This window comes from Chelonia mydas, chromosome 15 (assembly GCF_015237465.2).
Source record: "Chelonia mydas isolate rCheMyd1 chromosome 15, rCheMyd1.pri.v2, whole genome shotgun sequence".
NCBI lineage: Eukaryota > Metazoa > Chordata > Testudines > Cheloniidae > Chelonia > Chelonia mydas.
The window spans coordinates 12,092,323-12,110,402 of record NC_057856.1 but is presented as its reverse complement, the minus strand read 5'-3'; the positions used below and the strand labels follow the sequence as shown (position 1 = coordinate 12,110,402).

Below are 18,080 nucleotides of genomic sequence, written 5' to 3'. Positions count from 1 at the left end.
ACTGAGAGCTTTGCCACTGACTTCAATGGGTGCAGGAGCAAAGCCCGAATCTCATAAAACCAAATTCTGTATTCATTTACATCCATGTACTCCCACTGAAGGCAACAGAGTGGAATAGATGTAGCCAAGGATATAATTTGCTGCTCAGGGCTTAATTCAATCTTACAGGAAGACTGAGTAAAAAGAAAGAACCCAACTAAAAAATCAGACATGGTATCTAAGGAGAGTGTGGGTGGTACAATTATAAAGCTTTCAAAGACAAGGAACCCAACAGTTTGAGGTTTATACTAAAATCCTGAAATTCTTCAGTACCCAAGGACAGCAGGTGTTTCTCACACTGCACTATGTTGTATGGAATATAAACCAGAGGTTTTGATACCACTAAAGCCTGTAGCAATTCAAGTTCTGTTCAAACTGTAGGCATGTAAGAAAGAAAACAGCTGGTACTATAAGGTTCCAACTTACATCTGGAGATTATATGGCACTCCAGCTATTTCAAACCGCTCAATTTCAAAATCTACTCCAATGGTTGCCTTGTAGTCTCGATCAAAAATATCTTTACAAAACCTGCAATGAAAAAGGTATTAGGAGAAAGCTAATAGCATGGTGTTTTTTAAATTTTATATCATGCCTCAGTATTGTGCAAGGTGTGTTATATAGGGAGGAGTTAAATAACTGTGGAGCAGAAGATTGGTATTCAGTCACATTGTATTTCAAAAATATTTACCAAATCAATGAGAAACAAATTGATAATGAAGAGCGTAGTTACTCTGAGTAAGGATGAAGTAAATGAAACATAAAGGGAAAACTATAGTGGGCTTCTCTAAGGGTATGTCTACATGAAGCTGAGAGCGAGCCTCCCAGCCCGGGTAGACACACTTGTACTAACAGGCCTTGAGCTAGCATGCTAAGAATAGCAGTGTGGATGTCGTGGCCCCAGCAGAGACTTGGGCTAGCTACCCAAGCTCAGATCCAGAGGGTTAGGTGGACTTGAGAACCTGTGTTGCCTCCCAAGCCGCAATGTCCACACTGCTATTTTTAGCATGCTAGCTCAAGCCCCACTCTAAGGGGGTCTGTCTATCTGTGCTGGGATGCGTGCTCCCAATTGTAATGCAGACATACCCTAACAGACCCCCGGGACTGGAGAAAATCAGAATAAACTATTTCTTGACTATCAAAGAAATTAAAACCACAGAATACTTCATTTATAAGGGATATCTGATAGGTGGCAAATATAGATGAATATGGATCACATTAAGTAGAGAAAAATGAATTATCCAAAAGGATGAGAAACCATCCAGAATCTACTTCTTACCAATATTTAGGAACTGACTGAAATTGTGAGGATAGTAAGAAAGCTATCATGATAACAAGCTATTTAAATTCCATATCCTGATACTGTCATCACACCATGAAGTACAGAACTGGCCTTAGGATTCTGGGAAGTATCAGTAAAATTAATGCTTCAGGGTCCTCATGCTTAACTGACTCAGTTTATACACAAAGGTGTGAGAGGAATCTCTGGGCTCCCAACAATCTCCTGCAGAAGTAGAAGTGGCCTGAGCTGCTTTTATTGGGGTCAGTGAATAGGCAAGATCTTTTTTAAATGTTTTAAGGAACAATTCTCCAAACAAGACTGAGAATCTGAGGGCCACTCCAGCCTTCCAAAGGAAATGTTGAAAGCCCCATTTCTTGGGATCATTTAAAACGAGACTGGTCAAAATATCTGAGAATATACCATAGAGGGAATAATCCTGCACTGCCAAAAAGGACTGATCAAGGTGCTAACAGGGGTTTTCTATGATGCTGTAGTGAATTTTAGTGCCTATAATTGTAGGTTTTCTGGTTTTCCTTCAGTTTAATGCCCAAAAACCATCTTTAGACAGACAATGTGGGGCACTGTGATCAGCAGAGGGGTGAACAGAAATACTTATTTTTATTACTGATTTAATAGAAAACTGAAAGTCCTTACTACAATGAGGCAATCATCTTGAAAACATAGATGGTAAAGGAAGAGAGTCCAGCATGCAGAGAAATTGGTATACATTTAAACAGCAAACCCAATCTGCTGAGATATACTGTACCTGTTGATGAGGCTGGTTTTCCCAACATAGAGGTCTCCAACCACAACCACTTTGGATATTTTCAGCCTGTAACAAATATTTTGTTATTGTTCAGTAATACTAGGGCAGGTCTACACTACAGCCTAAGTCAATATAACTTATGTCACTCAGGGGTGTGAAAAAGCACCCCTCCCCTGAGCGACGCAAGTTTGGTGCTGTTCACACCGGCACTATGTCAGTGGGAGATGCTCTCCTGCCAACATAGCTTCTGCTTCTTGCCGAGGTGGAGTAATTATGCAAACAGGAAAGCACTCCCTCATCGGCATAGCACGTCTTCACCAGACACGCTGCAGTTGTGCTGATGTAGCTCTGTAGTGTAGACTTGCCCTTAGTTTCAATATTCTTACCATGTGATGGTGACTTAGGCTCCTATCCAGTAAGCTGTAATGCACAGGCAGAGTAGTATGCTTTCGCAGAATGTGTGCAGCTGCAAGAGTCCGCCCTAGCTTAATCAACTGCAGTATCAGAGCCTGAATTTGCAATTACTAAAGGAGGAGAAAGGAGGACCCTGAATTTGCAATTGCAAAAAGAACTGGATACTGTGAGCGGAGATAAATACTGTGTTTCTTACACTGTACAGTTTTTCTTAGATTGTAAATTCTTTGGGGCAGAGACTCTCTCCTACTAAGAATGCTTGTACTGTATGTTTATGTGTGTGTGTCCAGGTGTGAGCCTCTACACTACGGTGACCAGACATTCCGATAAAAGCAGGACTGTCCCGATTTTTAGTTATTTGTCCCGCGTCCCGACCGATGCACGGTCGGGATCCCATTTGTCCCGATATTACGGCTTTGGCCGCTCCGGCGGGTTTTTTGTTTTGCTTTGGCAACTCAGCTCCGGCCGCTTTTTTTTGTTTGTTTGTTTCTCCCATGTCTCCCGATATTTTGTCCGCTTCATCTGGTCACCCTAATTTGCACATAACGGCATACAAGAATCTGTGTATTTGTGAGCATTTGGAAATGTGCGGCCTCAATCCTGCTGCCACTAAAATCAACAGCAAGACTCATTGACTTGAATGGCACAGTATCGGGTCCTATGGACCTGAACAAGAAAATATCTTATAATGACTAATCTACTGTGAGATTTATCTCTGGAGAAAACACAGCATTTAGTGCCAAAAGATTTCCTGACTATTCGGAATAGTATTAATCTGAGGCTGGCTTCAAATAATCCTCTTTGGTCTGGATCCTCCCACAGGAAGCAGCAGATGGGCTTTAAGTTACTCAGGTTGTACTCTTAATACTGTAATTTTGTATGTCTTTAAGGAGCTGCAGGTGGGTGGGTAACTGTGACTGATTTCAATGAACTAACCCCTGAATGATAATTTAGTGTCTCCTGAGTGTATGCTACAGTAATAGCTTAGTAGATTTAATAGTTTTATACTGAATTTTTAAAAGAGAAACAAATCTTTTATTTAACAATCTATCAGGTTATATCACGGCTCAATGAAATTCTGATCCCTGATTATTAACTGCTGATGATATGATACTTGATGAAATCAGCTCCATTAAAGGCAAAAGGAATCAAAAGAAGAATATAACTGTTTGAATATGTGACTTCCATTAACTCCTAGTAGAACAAAATACTCTGGGGCTCACACACTGATGGAACATGAACAGAGACTTAATATATGGTCCACCAGTCACTGAATTGCTCACACTATTTTGTTGCATGCGAGGAGAAATATTCCACATAACTAAAAATAATAAGAAAGGAAAATAACAGCTGTTCATGACAAGTAATGCTCTTGTTTTGTATATACTGGGTCAAACCATCAGCTGTCTGCCAAGAAGCAGCATAAGAATGGTCCGATCTAGTGACCATTGAAAAGAGAGGGCTTTAATTTTATTAAGGAGCCAAAATAAAAATCCTTTTAGCCATTCACTGGGGCCAGATTAAATGAAAGGGGAGTTACTATAATTCTTGTAAAAGCAATAATGTCTGGGTTACAGATGAGAAGAATATTTCTGTTCAGTAAATAGTATTTTGCCAGCATGCTGAAGATTCAGAAAATGGCCCTGGGGTACCTGCAACAGATGTACAGCAAAGAAAAACTAGCAATACAGGGCCATAGTATGCCCTTATATCCTCAGTTTTTAAGCAAGACTCCCCAATAAGATGAATGAGGAGTTCTGCTTAAAGATGGATATAGCTCAATAAAATTAACAAGTTTTGTCTTTAAGAGTAGTAAACTACATTCTGAGTACTCAAAATACAGTTAGCTTCCCTTAGAGAGAGAGATTTTCACACTGGAGCAACCCCCCCCAAAAGGGAATATTTATGTCATTGACATACTTTGCCAGTAACCTTCTCAATTTTAATTTTAAACTATTTATTGTAGTTGAATAGGGATGATCTCCCTCTCAGCTCAACTCTCTGCCTTGACTCAGCAATGAAATCATAAGGCTGAGTTTGTGAAATTTAACATTACAATTTCACTGAAGGAACGAGTAAAAGGAAAGCCTGCTCTGGGAGAGATGACATTTCAAAGAAACAATTCAAGAAGCATTATGAAAGGCAAAAGAAGAAAATTGATTTGCATTTCTCAGCACAATATATTATTCTTCTCCAGAATAATGCTCCAGCTTTAAGGAGAAAGTATAAAATGTCTGTTTTCCTGAAAGAAATAGTTTTGAAGGGTTAAGGCCAGATTCCTAGGTAACTCCATTGACTGAAAATGGAGCCACTCCACATTTACACCAGCGTAAATGAAAACAGAATTTGGCCCAAAGATTTGTATTAATTACTGGTTTTCTATACTCAATCAGTATTGGTGTCAACTGAGAGGAGGACAGCAAGGCTACATCTACCCTATTCCCTACTGCTAGTTTTGAACTTGGTTGTCCTGCTAGTGTAGACAGGACACTGCTGGTGTAGACAGGACAGACTTCCACACCTATTTAAAAATCATGGTTGATCCTTTGGACTTGGATGACCCTGACCGTCGTTGACCCAAGTTGTTGAACTTGGCTGACCCTGTCTACATCAGCACCAGTTTGTGGGAAGCAGAAAAACAACTTCAGCACCAGTTTGTGGGAAGCAGAAGGAACTCCATTGGACAACTATTGTCAAACATGGCTGAGAATTCTAGTACAGACACAGCTTAAAATATATGGGGGCAGGAGAGAAGTGAGGCTAAGACACTAAGGAAAGTATACATAAGAACTTAAAATAATTTTTAAAATTTAAAGGCCAGTTTATTACAGAGACTCACCCAACTGTCCCAGTGTTGTGTTGCTGACAGGCACTCCTGACCAGTGCATGGAAGTGGTCTTTGAACTGGAGACAGGCCTCTGGTGTGTACCACTGCAGATAATACAGAGCAGTCACTTGGATGTATTGTGGGATGATGTCTAACATGTTAATTTGTTCCCATTTGGCTGGACTCCTTACAAGATGATGAATTTGAAGCCCTCATCAAGGACAGGCAGGGGAGAAAGATTCCCTGGATTAACAGGCAATGAGGCTACACAGTATGTGGGTCTGTCTACACATGAAAATTAATCTGGAATAAAACAGGGTGTGAATTTAAAGTGGATTTACTATTCCAGATTAAAAGCATCCACACATGGAGTTAATCAGGAATAACTTCCCAAGTAGACCAGCAGCTTCCCCTTTAGACAACAAAAGTATCGTCTCCATTACTTATTTTATCACTTTTTTGAGTGTAAGCCTCCTTCATCATGTAAATCCCTAGATAAACTCTACAGTACACAAGATATCTCTGTGTTTTTTGTCTGGCGTTAAAGATTCAGGAACTTTAATTTCCTCCATAAAATGAAAAAAATTCACAGTTGTGGTCATGCTATCCATCAGGTCATTCTTACTACACTGTCTTTTATACCTCATCTTGTGCAGGGAGCTCTTTCTGTTATGACTGATTTCTAATAAAGCAGACTTGATTTCCCTTCCCTTCCCACTCCCACAACCCTCCCAATAAGTCCCTGCTATTTCTTAAATTCAGTCATAGTATCACGAATTTAAATGTCCCTAGCCTCTGTTTCCCAGTAACTGGGAATGGGCAACAGAGGACGGATCACTTATTACCTGTTCTGTTCATTCCCCCTGAAGTATCTGGCATTGGCCACTGTTGGAACACAGGATACAGGGCTAGATGGACCACTGGTCTGACCCAGTATGGCTGGTCTTTTATTCTTATGGTTATTGTACCCTGCTCTGACTGTTGCATGATTTAGGCAGTGGTTGTTACCTTGTATCCTGCAAGATTTTACAGGTGTGCAGGCTAAGGCTAATAACACCTCTTTCGCTAGAGGGAATTATGCAAGTGCAAACATTTCAAATGGAATATTTTAAAAAGTGTATTTCCCTCCATGCTTGCATAATTTATTAAACAATTGAGCTGACTCTGACCAAATTAAAAACAAAATCTTTGGGCTGAGATCAAGCATGAACTATTTCAGGCACAGCCCAAAAGGACTGTGTTTAAAGAACTTTTGTGCAACTGAAAAAAAGAACATGAGAAAGGAAACTCCATCAAATCCTATAACCCCTCCTCGATCTATTTTCCTTTTTTGCCTATTAAATCCCAGCCACATTTTTCATCTTTCCCAAAATACTGTAACAACTCCCTAACTCTGGCAATTACCTGTGTCAGTTGAAAGAACACGTGGGAATTACAGACAAGGCTTTTGTGTCAAGATGTATGTCCATTTTTGGTTGAAGGAAGGGATCAAGGTTGGTAATTGAGATACCAGCCTTGGAAGGGAACGGAGAAATGATGTTGGTCCCTCTGAAATGCTAAGAAATTATTAAAATTTCTGCATTTAAAAAAAGCAAAAAATAATTGTATGTAAGTGGGGGGAAAAAACTCCTAGGTGGGTGGGGAAGGCACTACTTAGCCTGCCAGGTGCCAAGCTGTATGGGCACAGGAAGGAGGAGCTGCTTACCTTGGGGAAGTGGGAGATTATTCTGTCCCTACTCACTGGAGGAATCAAATGCATTAGGCTGGACTTCATCCTCCAAATCCAGTCTGTCTCTGTTAGACATGAAATCTGTAAAGGAGACAGACAATCATCTCAGCAGACCCCAAACATGAATGAAAAAAGGAAATGACCATTCCTTATGGATACTGCATCTTTGTTTTCCTGGTACAAAACCAGGCAGTTGGCAGCCCACTGCTTGTAGATCTTTGATTTCACGTTGTAATAAATGCCCCATTTCTTAGCTAAAAGGAACTCTTTCACTATGTTGCTGTAACAGCAATGAGTGGCTTTCGGAGGTTACAATGCAGCCAAGTCTCATTTCAGTAAGATGGAAGAGACTCCCTCACTCAGGGATTAATTTTACAGACAAGTGTTTATAGTTTCTCCACCGGATAAATAATTTTGTAAGGTGTTTCAACACAACATTTAAAAATCTTTCTCATAATTATTTGAAATCTCCCACATGCCCCGTCCCAATGCATGTTACATTATAAAACCTACATGACATCATTTCATCCAATTGGTTGGAGGCGGAAGGATCATGAAGTTGCCACTTTTCCTGATACTGAACAAAACTGTCATCCAAAAGCAGCTCAGACAGAATTAAGTCAATACACAACGTGACTTGGAAGAAGGGTAATGTTCATATGAATCATGCATATATTAAGAAATCCCAGTCACCCCAGCCACCTAGAGACGTATTCCAAACACATCCGTTTAGCTACACAATGTAGCTTTGGGGGATGCAGGGAAAAGTCCTTTATTAGAGTAATTATCTGCTACCAGAACTTACAATAAAGACATTTCCAATATGAAAACTGATCATGTAGCAAAGTAGGACTCACCATGCAGCAGCTGATGCAGCAGGTTCTCAGCTACATGAGCAGCTCCGCCTGCTACTGCGTGACCATAGCAACTGGTTTGAAACATTCCACCCCGCCACCCCCCCCCCATCTGAAGGTGGAGCTGGAATAAAGAGTCACTAACTACATAGGGATACTGCAGATCTCTCTAACAAGGAGCAGTTTTAAAGGGCTGAACTGGTTACTTATGGATGTGGGTAGTCAGATGCTATTGGTTAGTAAGCACAGTGGGCCTCTGATTCTGCATTAAGGAAATAGAGCCACTGAATTCAGTGGGTTGTGGGCCTGAGTAAAGACTTGCAGGATCAGCCCCTTAGATAAGGGCCTGGAGGGCTGGGAAACTAGCAATAAAGTAATATTAAGGATACTAACGATGGAACCCCTGAGAGAATGTGATGAAACCCATGAGGAATTTTCAGAATTTCAGCTAAATGGATTTCAGCTCAACTTCAGAATCAGGCTGCACAGTTCACCAGCAAACTGTTTTAAAGAGTCCTTTATACAAAGAATTGTTTGTTCTATCAAGCCGTTAATTGATCTCACCTCCTAACATCCTGGGAGCAAGAGACAGGCCCTGAGGAATCAAATGCAGATCTGCATGGTAGGAGCACTCTCCAACCTATTTATTAGTACACAATGCATACCGTCCTTCCCTCTATTCCAGGCTGATGGATTAATTTTAATCTTGTATAATGAAGGATTTTGCCATCTCTTTCAATGAGATTTAAAAATCGTGAATAAAAGAAATCTCTCACATTCTATTTCTCAGTCCTGGAGTCCAGCCTGGAAGTCCTGGAGCAAAGACTTGAGGGGCAATCCCACTTGGATCAGTACCTTACAAAATGACACATGAATGTACAATGAAAAATTGAGAAACTACAATGATTTTTTCAGACTATACACAATGAATATTACACAGCTGAATTCCTAATCTGCTACCTAGAACCAGTGCTTTGTTCTCTATTGTGTGCAGTTACTTTTAAATATTTTTAGTCATTCATGTGAACATAAGCATATTGCAAAAACAAACAAGAGCCCAGGGTTTGCTGTCAATAGATCATCCAGAGAAGCTGGAATGTTATCAATTCTACAACCCCTGGACTAAATCCAGCTTGTTTTACTTATGTGAATAGTCCTAGGAAAGTAAATTAGCTTACCTGTGTGTGTACAAGGTGATATCAATTTACCAAGGGTCATGGGGGATTCTCCATCACTGGCAATTTTTAAAACAAGAATGGTTGTTTTTCCAAAAGATCTATTCTAGGAATTATTTGGGTGAAGTTCTATGGCCTGTGTTATACAAGAGGGTCAGACTACATGGTCACAATGGTCCCTTCTAGCCTTGGAATCTATAAAGGATTTAGCCCTTTACGTATAAGACCCCTTTGTGGCTAATGGGGATAGATTTTAGCTAGTTTTCACATTTTAAATTAATAATTTAAAATCAGAACAAAAACTTTATTGCCTGGGTGCCAGCCTCACCATGTAAGCTGCTTCCTTAACCTCCCCCTATTCTGTTCTAGAACATCCTAAGCATGTAAATAATTGCCCTGTGTACACAAGCTGAGTCACTGCTTGTCTCCTAGAGCCCTTTCACAAAAGGAAGTATAAAAATCAATACCACTCTCAATGAATCCAAAGTGCAAGAGAGACCAAGGTAACCAATTTAAATAAACAGGTTGTCTTTGTTAGTACCCAGTATATTTACTTTGCTCATGCTTCAGTCCCACTCCCCCAGCAAGTAAATCAATAAACTGTACTGTACAATGAGGGAGCATGGATAATGATTTAAGAAATACAACTCTGTCAAAGAACACTGAGGAAAATAAGAAAACTTTAAAGCTGGCTATGACCAGAGGTCTGTATTAAGGCCCAGATCATTTCCTCTGCCTACGGGGTTGCAGGGGACCTGGTCATAAAGAAAAAAAAGGGACACACTGCCTTCATGGCATCATCCCGCATTTCCATCAGTGCTAGAAACACCTTTATCAGTATTCTATATAAAACAGACTCTATGGATGGAGAGGGAATTTGGGTCTGGCAGGCCAGCTATTCTCCATCTTTCTCTCCAACATCCTTCAGAAAACTAGAATAAATTAATGCTGCCCCCTCTTACTCCTGAAGGAGTGTACAAAGCTAATGGCCTCTGGAGAAGCCCAGGACAGCATGGCTCCTGCCAAAGGACCAAGGAGGTAAGAGAGAAGGCAGAGTGGAGGCACGGGTCCTTTGTAGGGATGGCCTGGTTTCCTGTGGATATTGGGAGGTCTGCAGATTATTCAGGACACCCTCTTCCCATTCTGCAAAGGGAAGAGTCCACATCCCAATGGAAGTAGGAGGAAACTCCGCAAGTGCACACTCAATGAGTTTCTAATCCACAATATGGGACTAGCTGGTTTACTGGATAATTTGCTCCCAAATTCTGAGATTAAGAAAAGAAGTATGTTTTCTTGAAAACCATTTTAACAGTAACAAAGTTTGCCACTGTGGATTTCAATGACAAGCCAGCATCTATTCCTTTGTCTGATGTTAATTCTACTGATCTGACTGACCCATACCGTTGTCTTTGTAAAATCCTGTCTAAGAACTCTGATTATTATAGCTGTTGCACAACCATAATGAAAATTAGCTCATGAGCATGAATATTTAACTGCTTTGTGAAGAGTGGGGAAGTAACCTTTTTTGTAGCACAAGCTGCACAAACAGTTGATTTTCCCTGATGCCAGAACATGTCACAGTCGCCTGAGTGAGAACCCAGAGCTCCCTGAGAGTGAGGTAATCAGCATTGCAGTGGGACATATGCTTCCTGCCTACCAAGCTATCAAATTTTAAACTTACACATAAAGCTATGTCATAAACATTAATGGGCTGGCACTTAAAAACAGAGGCAAGTCTCAAGACCACTTACGTGGATGCGTAAGGGTCTACCAAGTGGAAACAATGTACAGAAGAAATAATCCTCATATAATCTAGATGTCACATCTGTGCTGGGTCTCTGGAAAGTAATGTGGAGGAAGAAATGTGGGCATGGCCCAGAAATGAGGGTATGACTAGTAGATCTATGCATAAGGTAAAGCCATATGGCCAAAACCCTGCATAGGTGGAGAACAGCAGCCAAAGCAGTGTATGTCTAATGGAAAGCATAATTTTATATTTACTTTCAATTGTTTTAAAATGTTTTTGTTTTTAAATCAATCTTATTCTAGAGCGATTAACTAGCATTCCCACATAATTGTGCCCTTTTCAGTCTCTAACTTATAGGCTCCAACTCTCAGCTATTTTAAAACAGTAGTTGGATCTTTTTCAAGCATTTGGCTCCACCAAAGTTTTTTTCTGAGCTACGTGTTTTATTTCTGTGACAAAAGTATCAGGAGGGATGTTGACAAACCAGTGCATCAAAATAATGGTTACTACATATCTTAGGTGTTTGCCCAGCATCACATGGCGTGGTTTTCATAAGGTCCCGAGGCCACTAATACAGCTATTTCACACGTTCAGGGATTCAAAGTCCCCTAGAAGCATAAGTTTTATGTGAAATATGACTCCCCCCCCCTTTTTTTTTTAATATGCCTGAAATTTCCTTCTCTCTTAAAAGGCTGCATGGTGATAAACCATTTCACTAATTGTTTTAGGTGCAAAAGCTTTAACATAAATAAATTAAATATATACTTTTCAATTAAAAGGCAAGAGACCCTATTCTGCTCCAATTGAAGTCAATAACAAAGCTATAATTAATTTAAATGGGAGAAGAAGGAGCAGATCATAAATCTTACTTACTATTCACAAGAGGTGTCCCGTTGATTTCAGTGGAACTACTAGTATGAGGAAGGCAAACATAGGACTGTGCCGGTCTCTATGAAGCATGGGGATTTAGTATGATGTAAGCATTGTTAAATCAAATATTCTTACACAAGTTCTTCTGTTATGCATATTTGATCTGAGGCAATATCCACTTTTACATCTTCACATACAGAGGGATTAAAATGTCTTCAACCATCTACTGAGCCTTCTTTTTTATTGTTCTTTTTATTAGGAAATCACAGAATCTTGAGCTTGTTTGTGCCCTTGTGATACCAATTTTAATGCAGATCAGTCCTTTCACCCTGTAAGAGTAGAACTCTAAATCAAATAACATGAACCAGGCTAGATACTCTTATCTTGACTTTCTTGAACCAAGAACACTAAGCTATTAGATTGTTGTTTTCATGTTCAAAGCATGAAAATAAAAAAAAATACCCATCTACTGTAATATTTATAACAGTTCTGTGGGGTAGGCAAATATTAATCCACTTTAAAAATGGAGAAACTGAGACAGCAGCTAAATGACTTTCCAAGGCTACAGAAAGAATTAGAGGCAGAGCTAAGATTAGGATTCAGGAGTGCCTGTCACCCAGTCCCATTATTAAATTACTAAACAATGCCTCTCTCTTGGTCAATATTAGTATAATTTTAAATATTTTGTTTTCTACAGAAATAATAGTCTGCAAATAGGTCCATTAAAAAGTGTTGCCTTATTATAAATCAAGATTTTTTATATATTTTGGTCTTTAACATTCCGGCATATTTTCCCCAAAATAACAAAAATATTCTGCATTTATATATCACCTTTCATTTGAGGACCTCATAGCACTTTATAAAGTTGAATATTATTATCCTAATTTTGCAGACCAGGAAATTGAATCAAGAAGTTAATTGATTTGCCCAAAGTCATGCAGCAAGAGAGTGAGTGGCACCCAGAAATATAACCAACAGTTTATATAGTTCTTTAAGCCTGCAGGAGACACTTGGATAATAGTTGTGCTGCATATATGGTCAGAAAACAGGGATCTACATACCATACAGCTATTGAGAAATAATTTTACAGTAATTATGGAAACCCAAACTCCTCAGCTAGAGTGCAGAAAGAGGCATAAAAGAGACATAAGCATACAGTTATAGGTCAGTCACTGTGCAATATCCCTGCATTCTGACTGTCTGAAATCATTCAAGTTCAATATTATTACCTACAAATAATAGGTACAGGTAAATAATGCACCTCCTTCTCTTTATTACCAGGCTAAATAAAATTATTTTGTATTGACCTCCCCAAACCTCCTTCTTTTTTCTCCTCTGTCTCTTCTCTCATCCTTGGGCCTGATTCTTGAATCTTTATACAGGCTACACTCCCATTTTCTTCAGAGTGAACCCTGGTGCTGGCCTTTCTCCACAAATGATTTAATTATATCCTCATATGCATTGGGATACTGTGTATATCTGCCCCTGATTATATATGTATAATCACAGATATTCTGGCCTCAGTGACACCCCATGCAGCCTCGGTGATGTCAGCGGGTTGCAGGGAGTCTAGCTGTGGGCAGGATTTGGCCCAGGGACCCTGGGCAGGGTGTATAAAAGGAGTGACCAGCAGACCAACAATCCTAGTCGAGGGCCTCTCCATGGCTCTCATTTGAAGAAGGCAGATTTCAAACACTGATAAGGGAGGGTTCAAATGAGCCACGCAAACACATACAGGTGCGCCCTCCCCCCCCGCTCCCGCCATGGGGCAGGTTGGGGTCGTCTCTACTTTCCCCAGGGATTTATAAACACTCTCCTCACCGGGGACCACACACTCCCCCCACATAGGAAAGCGAGATTATCAGCGGGCCCCCCTTTATCCGGCCCTAAAAAGAGGGGGGCTCACCCCTCCTAAGAAGAGTCTCTCTCCCCGTCCGCCCCAGGAGGGACATCGCCTCCCCAGCTCGATGGTTCGGTCACTTCTCTCCTCAGTGCCCTCCCCAACGCTAATAACGGCCCCAGTTTCCTATTCACCAACTACGCCATTGGCGCTGGCCCAGCTTAGCAGCAAGCGGAGAATGCCTTAGCTGCGCTGTTTGCGCAGGCCGGTAGCCTGCAGTGGCAGGCCCCGCAGTTACCTATTCACAGAACCGGGCGCACACGGAGAGCGTCTCCGCTGCTTAGCAACCGGCGCCGGCCCGGGCCCCAGTGAGCGGGGCCAGGCGCGGCGCAGGGGGCCGAGGAGCGGGGCCCGGCGGGGGGGTGCCCACTTGGCTCCGTTCGGGTTGGGATTTTTTTAAACAGGACAGACCCTTACGAGTCTGTTTTTAAACTTCAGACCAAACCAACGGCTTCGGGGGGTGCCCTGAAAACGACCCCGCCCCCGTAATTCGGTCAGAGGGGCGATTTTTAACGTTTCTGGAGGGCGGGAAAAAGCCCCCTTCCCCAGCTACCCCACTGTAAACCTGCCCCGGGGGGGGGGGTTGCTTTCGTTTTTTGGCTTTACACCAGTCAGACCCAAACTATCCAGCCGAGACAGCGCAGCAGAATTCGACAGAGACAGAAATAAACGGGGGGGGGGGGCGCGTCCTCCACCCGGCCCCCCATCATCCTCTGTCCTAGACTCGTCACCGTTTGACTCCTTCCCAGAATAGCTCTGCTTGGGGCTGGGAGCTTGGTGCGGCTTGAAAGCAGGAGCTCCTGCTTCCTCGGGTACTTTAGCCACCCCCTCTGGGAGAGCGATTGTTGGGGTGTCTTTAGCGAACAGAGGGAATCCATCCCTTCGTACCTAAGGATGGCACATGCTCGTATCTCAGCCAAACTGCCCCCCGACATTGACCCCACTAAAGCCCCTATTGCTTTTGGGGAGAGGGCCCTACCTAAACTGAATGAGGAGTTACAGTCCCCTGAGCTGCTGACCCGGCAGAGGGCACTGATGGCCCTATGTGACCTGGTGCATGACCCAGAGAATGTCTACCAAGCAATAAAACTAGGTAAGTGATCTCTGATGCCACAGATTTCCAGAATACCTGGCCCTGGGAAAGGGGACAAGTGGTTTTGTTTCTTTCTTTGGGATGTACAAAAGCCCTGTAAAGGTTTTCATTTTATTCCTGCTTGTTTTTTATCTCAGAAATACAAGGAACATCATGCCTCACATGCCCTGGTTTAGCAAATGTTTTTAAAAAGTTGTAAATAGTCCAAGAGAAAAAGACTTTCCCTATCCATTAATTAGATTTTATGTGCATGGGATTTCTGCTATCTTAATGCTACCAGTTCTCCTGTAGTAAATGAGCCTTCCAGGAGACAAAAAGTAAGGGAGACCTGACTTTTAATATGTAAAAAATGTAAGCCACCCACCCCCCCAATGGCTGGGGGAAGAAAAACCTTTCAGACTAGCATACAGCAAGAAAACAGGGCACAAACCCACTATTTTTTATTTGTAGGTTATCTTAACTTTCGTCCTACATTGTGTCTGAGGGTGGAAATGTTGTTCTCGGAGTCCCCGAGCATTCAGGCTGTTCTGCGCAGTTGGACACTTACGCCCACGTGCAGATCTACTGACTTCATTGGGGCTTTGCACAGGGATAGAGTCCACTCATGGAAAACCACCCACGTAGATCAGATAGTGCTGACATTTACATCCATGTGGAGTGCTGTTGACCTCATTGGCATTCTGCACAGTTGTAACAGTCCAAACCATCAGTTCACATTGCAGGATCAGGGTCTACTCTGATGAACCTTTAAATAATATGGAATAAAATATTTGTCAGGCTTACAAAACTATGAATATTATAACAGAGTCATCTGCATTGTATCTTAGCACCTCTGTTTTCCCCAGATTTGGATCAATATTTTCCTTTGGTGTGGGCAGGTTAAACGAGCTCCTGCTGCAAATGGTCATTTAAAAAAAACCCCACAAACAAACCCCAACTCAGCTCTGGCACAGCTCCATTGAATTCAGTCTCCTATGCATTTTTTTGGCACTTCGGGTGCTGCATACCTATAGCTAGTTTAATTTAAACTAAAGAAGGAATTTGCCTCAGCTCTGCCACCATTCTAATCTCCATGCCCCATTGCAATCCTTGAAGTCCTTCCTCTGCTGATATTTCCTCTAGCCAGGAATACTGGTCATCCCATTAGGAACCTGTCAAGTTATTTTTTAATCCGAACTACAGTAGCAAAGGTAATAATAAAAGGAGTACTTGTGGCATCTTAGAGACTAACCAATTTATTTGAGCATAAGCTTTCGTGAGCTACAGCTCACTTCATCGGATTCAAGCTTATGCTCAAATAAATTGGTTAGTCTCTAAGGTGCCACAAGTACTCCTTTTCTTTTTGCAAATACAGACTAACACGGCTGCTACTCTGAAAAAGGTAATAATGTGAGACTCATATTCTGCCCTTGCTACCAGGTGTACCGCTTGTCCTCCACCCCCAGCCAATAATGGCCTAGTAAATGTATGGCCAAGTAAGGAAATCAAGTTCATTTCTTCTTCACATAACTTCTGCTTGCGGCTACCCTTGAAAAAAGTCCAAAAATTTTAGGCTCCAGTCCTACAAACATGTATGTTCTTAGTCACATGAGTAGCTCCATTGACTTTAGTGCAGTGCGGGTTGGGCACCCAGCTCGGAAGGCTGCGCCACCGCTAGCAACAGTGCAGAAGTAATGGTGGCATCGTGGGCAGTGCGTGAACCACTGGCCCTGCCCCTTCTACACCCTCCCACCCCCCCCATGGCTGCCGGCTCTGGAGTGCTGGGCAATGTGGCCCCAGCCCCAGAGTGTCGGGAGGATGGGCAATGCGGCCCCAGTCCTGGGACCATTGCACAGGGGGAGCCGCGGAGCATGGGCCTGGCTGTTTGGAGACGCACGGCCTCCCCAGCCTATATGATACCTGCCGCCCATTGGTGGAATGGTATTGGGGTGGGGTGCGGGGAGGGCTCAGTCATCACAGCCTGAAATATTTTCAAAGGGGGTCCAGCAAAAAAGTTTGAGAATGCCTGCCTTAGTGGGTTTACTCTTAGCTTAAAAGCTTAGAGTTAAGCAAATGCATAAGTATTTGCAGGATTAGAGCCTTAGCTAGTGCAGAACACAGCAGCCTAATTGCTTATGGCCCCACCCAGTGCCCACTGAAGTTAACAAAAATCTTTCCATTGTCTTCACTGGATTTTGAATCATGCCCTTAGTGATGCTAGCTGTGTTAAGCATAGTACAGCTATAACTCGTACACTACAGTTGTGAAATTTCAACACTGGGAGATTCGTGGCATGGCATTTTTGGTGGTAAATCTTCAACTCTGGAAGTCACTTTCTTTCTTGATGTGTTAGTGCCAGAGTTTGACCCAATCATTGCTATTTTAATAAACTAACCCTGAAGTAAAGAAATGTTAAAAAGAAAAATCTATTCTGTCTTTTAGGATTCCTGGATAATCTGAAATATTTGCTTCTAGACGAAGATAGCACTGTTCGAGAAAAAACAACCGAAGTCCTTTATATAATGGCTACTCATAATGTTGGCAGGTAAGTATATTCCCCAGAGTTTACTGGATGGTACTGGAGAGTGGAGATGGTAGCTAAAGTTTAAGTGAAGAATATTCAGCAGCAGTTTCCAAGTTTCATCAAGATTGCTGGAATGATTTAGATTTAGATTTAGAACAGAATGTCAGTGAGATTATTACACATTGGTAGGATTTATGAGTTTTGTTTTGCCTAATTAAATCTCCCATAAACCCAGCTTTCTGGTTTTAGGGATGGCTTTATAGAAAACGGAGTCATTCCTGCCCTGTCCCAGCTCTTGAATGATCCAGTGGATATCTGTCGGAGAAACATGCACCGGGCGTTTGAAATAATGGCAGAGTTACCGGCGGGTAGGATTTTTTTTTTTTTTAATTCAAAGTATTTTTTTCAGAAGGATACATAAGGTGCTCTGGCATCTTAATCTTTCCAGGTCAATTTAAGTATGCATTTCAAATGATTAAATACTTAAGGAGGCGAAAGCAGATAGTTGAATGTACCTTATTCCAAAATAATTTACAGCTTAAATTTTTTCAGTTTCCTTAAAATTCCATTAATGAGAAATAACTTTAAGTAAAGAAAATAAGATCAGCAAAAATAAGTAGTGTCTTATTTTTGTAATTTATCATTGAGTTACATCTGAAGACTTTAAAAGAATGTCTTGCTGCTTTTGAGTGAGGGACAATTATACTGCATGATGATGTTCTCACTTTTTAAATTGTTTGCAGGTTTTGTAATAGCAGTGTCAATTCTTACTTTTAAAACATAAAAGGCTCACTCAGTTCACAGGTCATGTTGAAACAAGGTTCTATTGTAATGTGTCAGAAAAGCAATGTATGTTTTTTTCTTTTGGGTTTGATCTTGCAAAC

The 18,080-nt window shown here is 41.5% G+C and overlaps 2 protein-coding genes across 6 annotated transcripts in view; one reads left to right on the top strand and one right to left on the bottom strand.

The window, feature by feature from the left end:
* RAB36 (RAB36, member RAS oncogene family) overlaps window positions 1-13,693 on the bottom strand; it is a 30,106-nt gene extending 16,413 nt beyond the window's left edge. For 2 of the 5 annotated variants that reach the window (XM_043529372.1, XM_043529373.1), the window contains exons 1-5: window positions 7,912-8,066; window positions 7,031-7,135; window positions 5,338-5,429; window positions 2,085-2,150; window positions 466-567 (exon numbers count right to left, since the gene is read on the bottom strand). In XM_043529372.1, the coding sequence (XP_043385307.1) occupies window positions 466-567; window positions 2,085-2,150; window positions 5,338-5,429; window positions 7,031-7,135; window positions 7,912-7,914 (368 nt within the window). In that variant the 5' untranslated portion in view covers window positions 7,915-8,066. Of the gene's footprint in view, window positions 1-465; window positions 568-2,084; window positions 2,151-5,337; window positions 5,430-7,030; window positions 7,136-7,911; window positions 8,068-8,684; window positions 8,764-11,703; window positions 12,030-13,007; window positions 13,386-13,606 lie in introns of those variants that run through there. The other 3 variants (XM_037879012.2, XM_043529374.1, XM_043529375.1) reach the window with 3 other exon arrangements.
* Window positions 13,694-13,905: 212 nt separating this feature from the next.
* The window catches only part of RSPH14 (radial spoke head 14 homolog), a 200,183-nt gene continuing 196,008 nt past the window's right edge, over window positions 13,906-18,080 (top strand). The window contains exons 1-3 of the mRNA XM_007061588.3: window positions 13,906-14,693; window positions 17,115-17,217; window positions 17,446-17,564. Coding sequence (XP_007061650.3) covers window positions 14,495-14,693; window positions 17,115-17,217; window positions 17,446-17,564 — 421 coding nt within the window. The 5' untranslated portion in view covers window positions 13,906-14,494. The remainder of the gene's footprint in view (window positions 14,694-17,114; window positions 17,218-17,445; window positions 17,565-18,080) is intronic.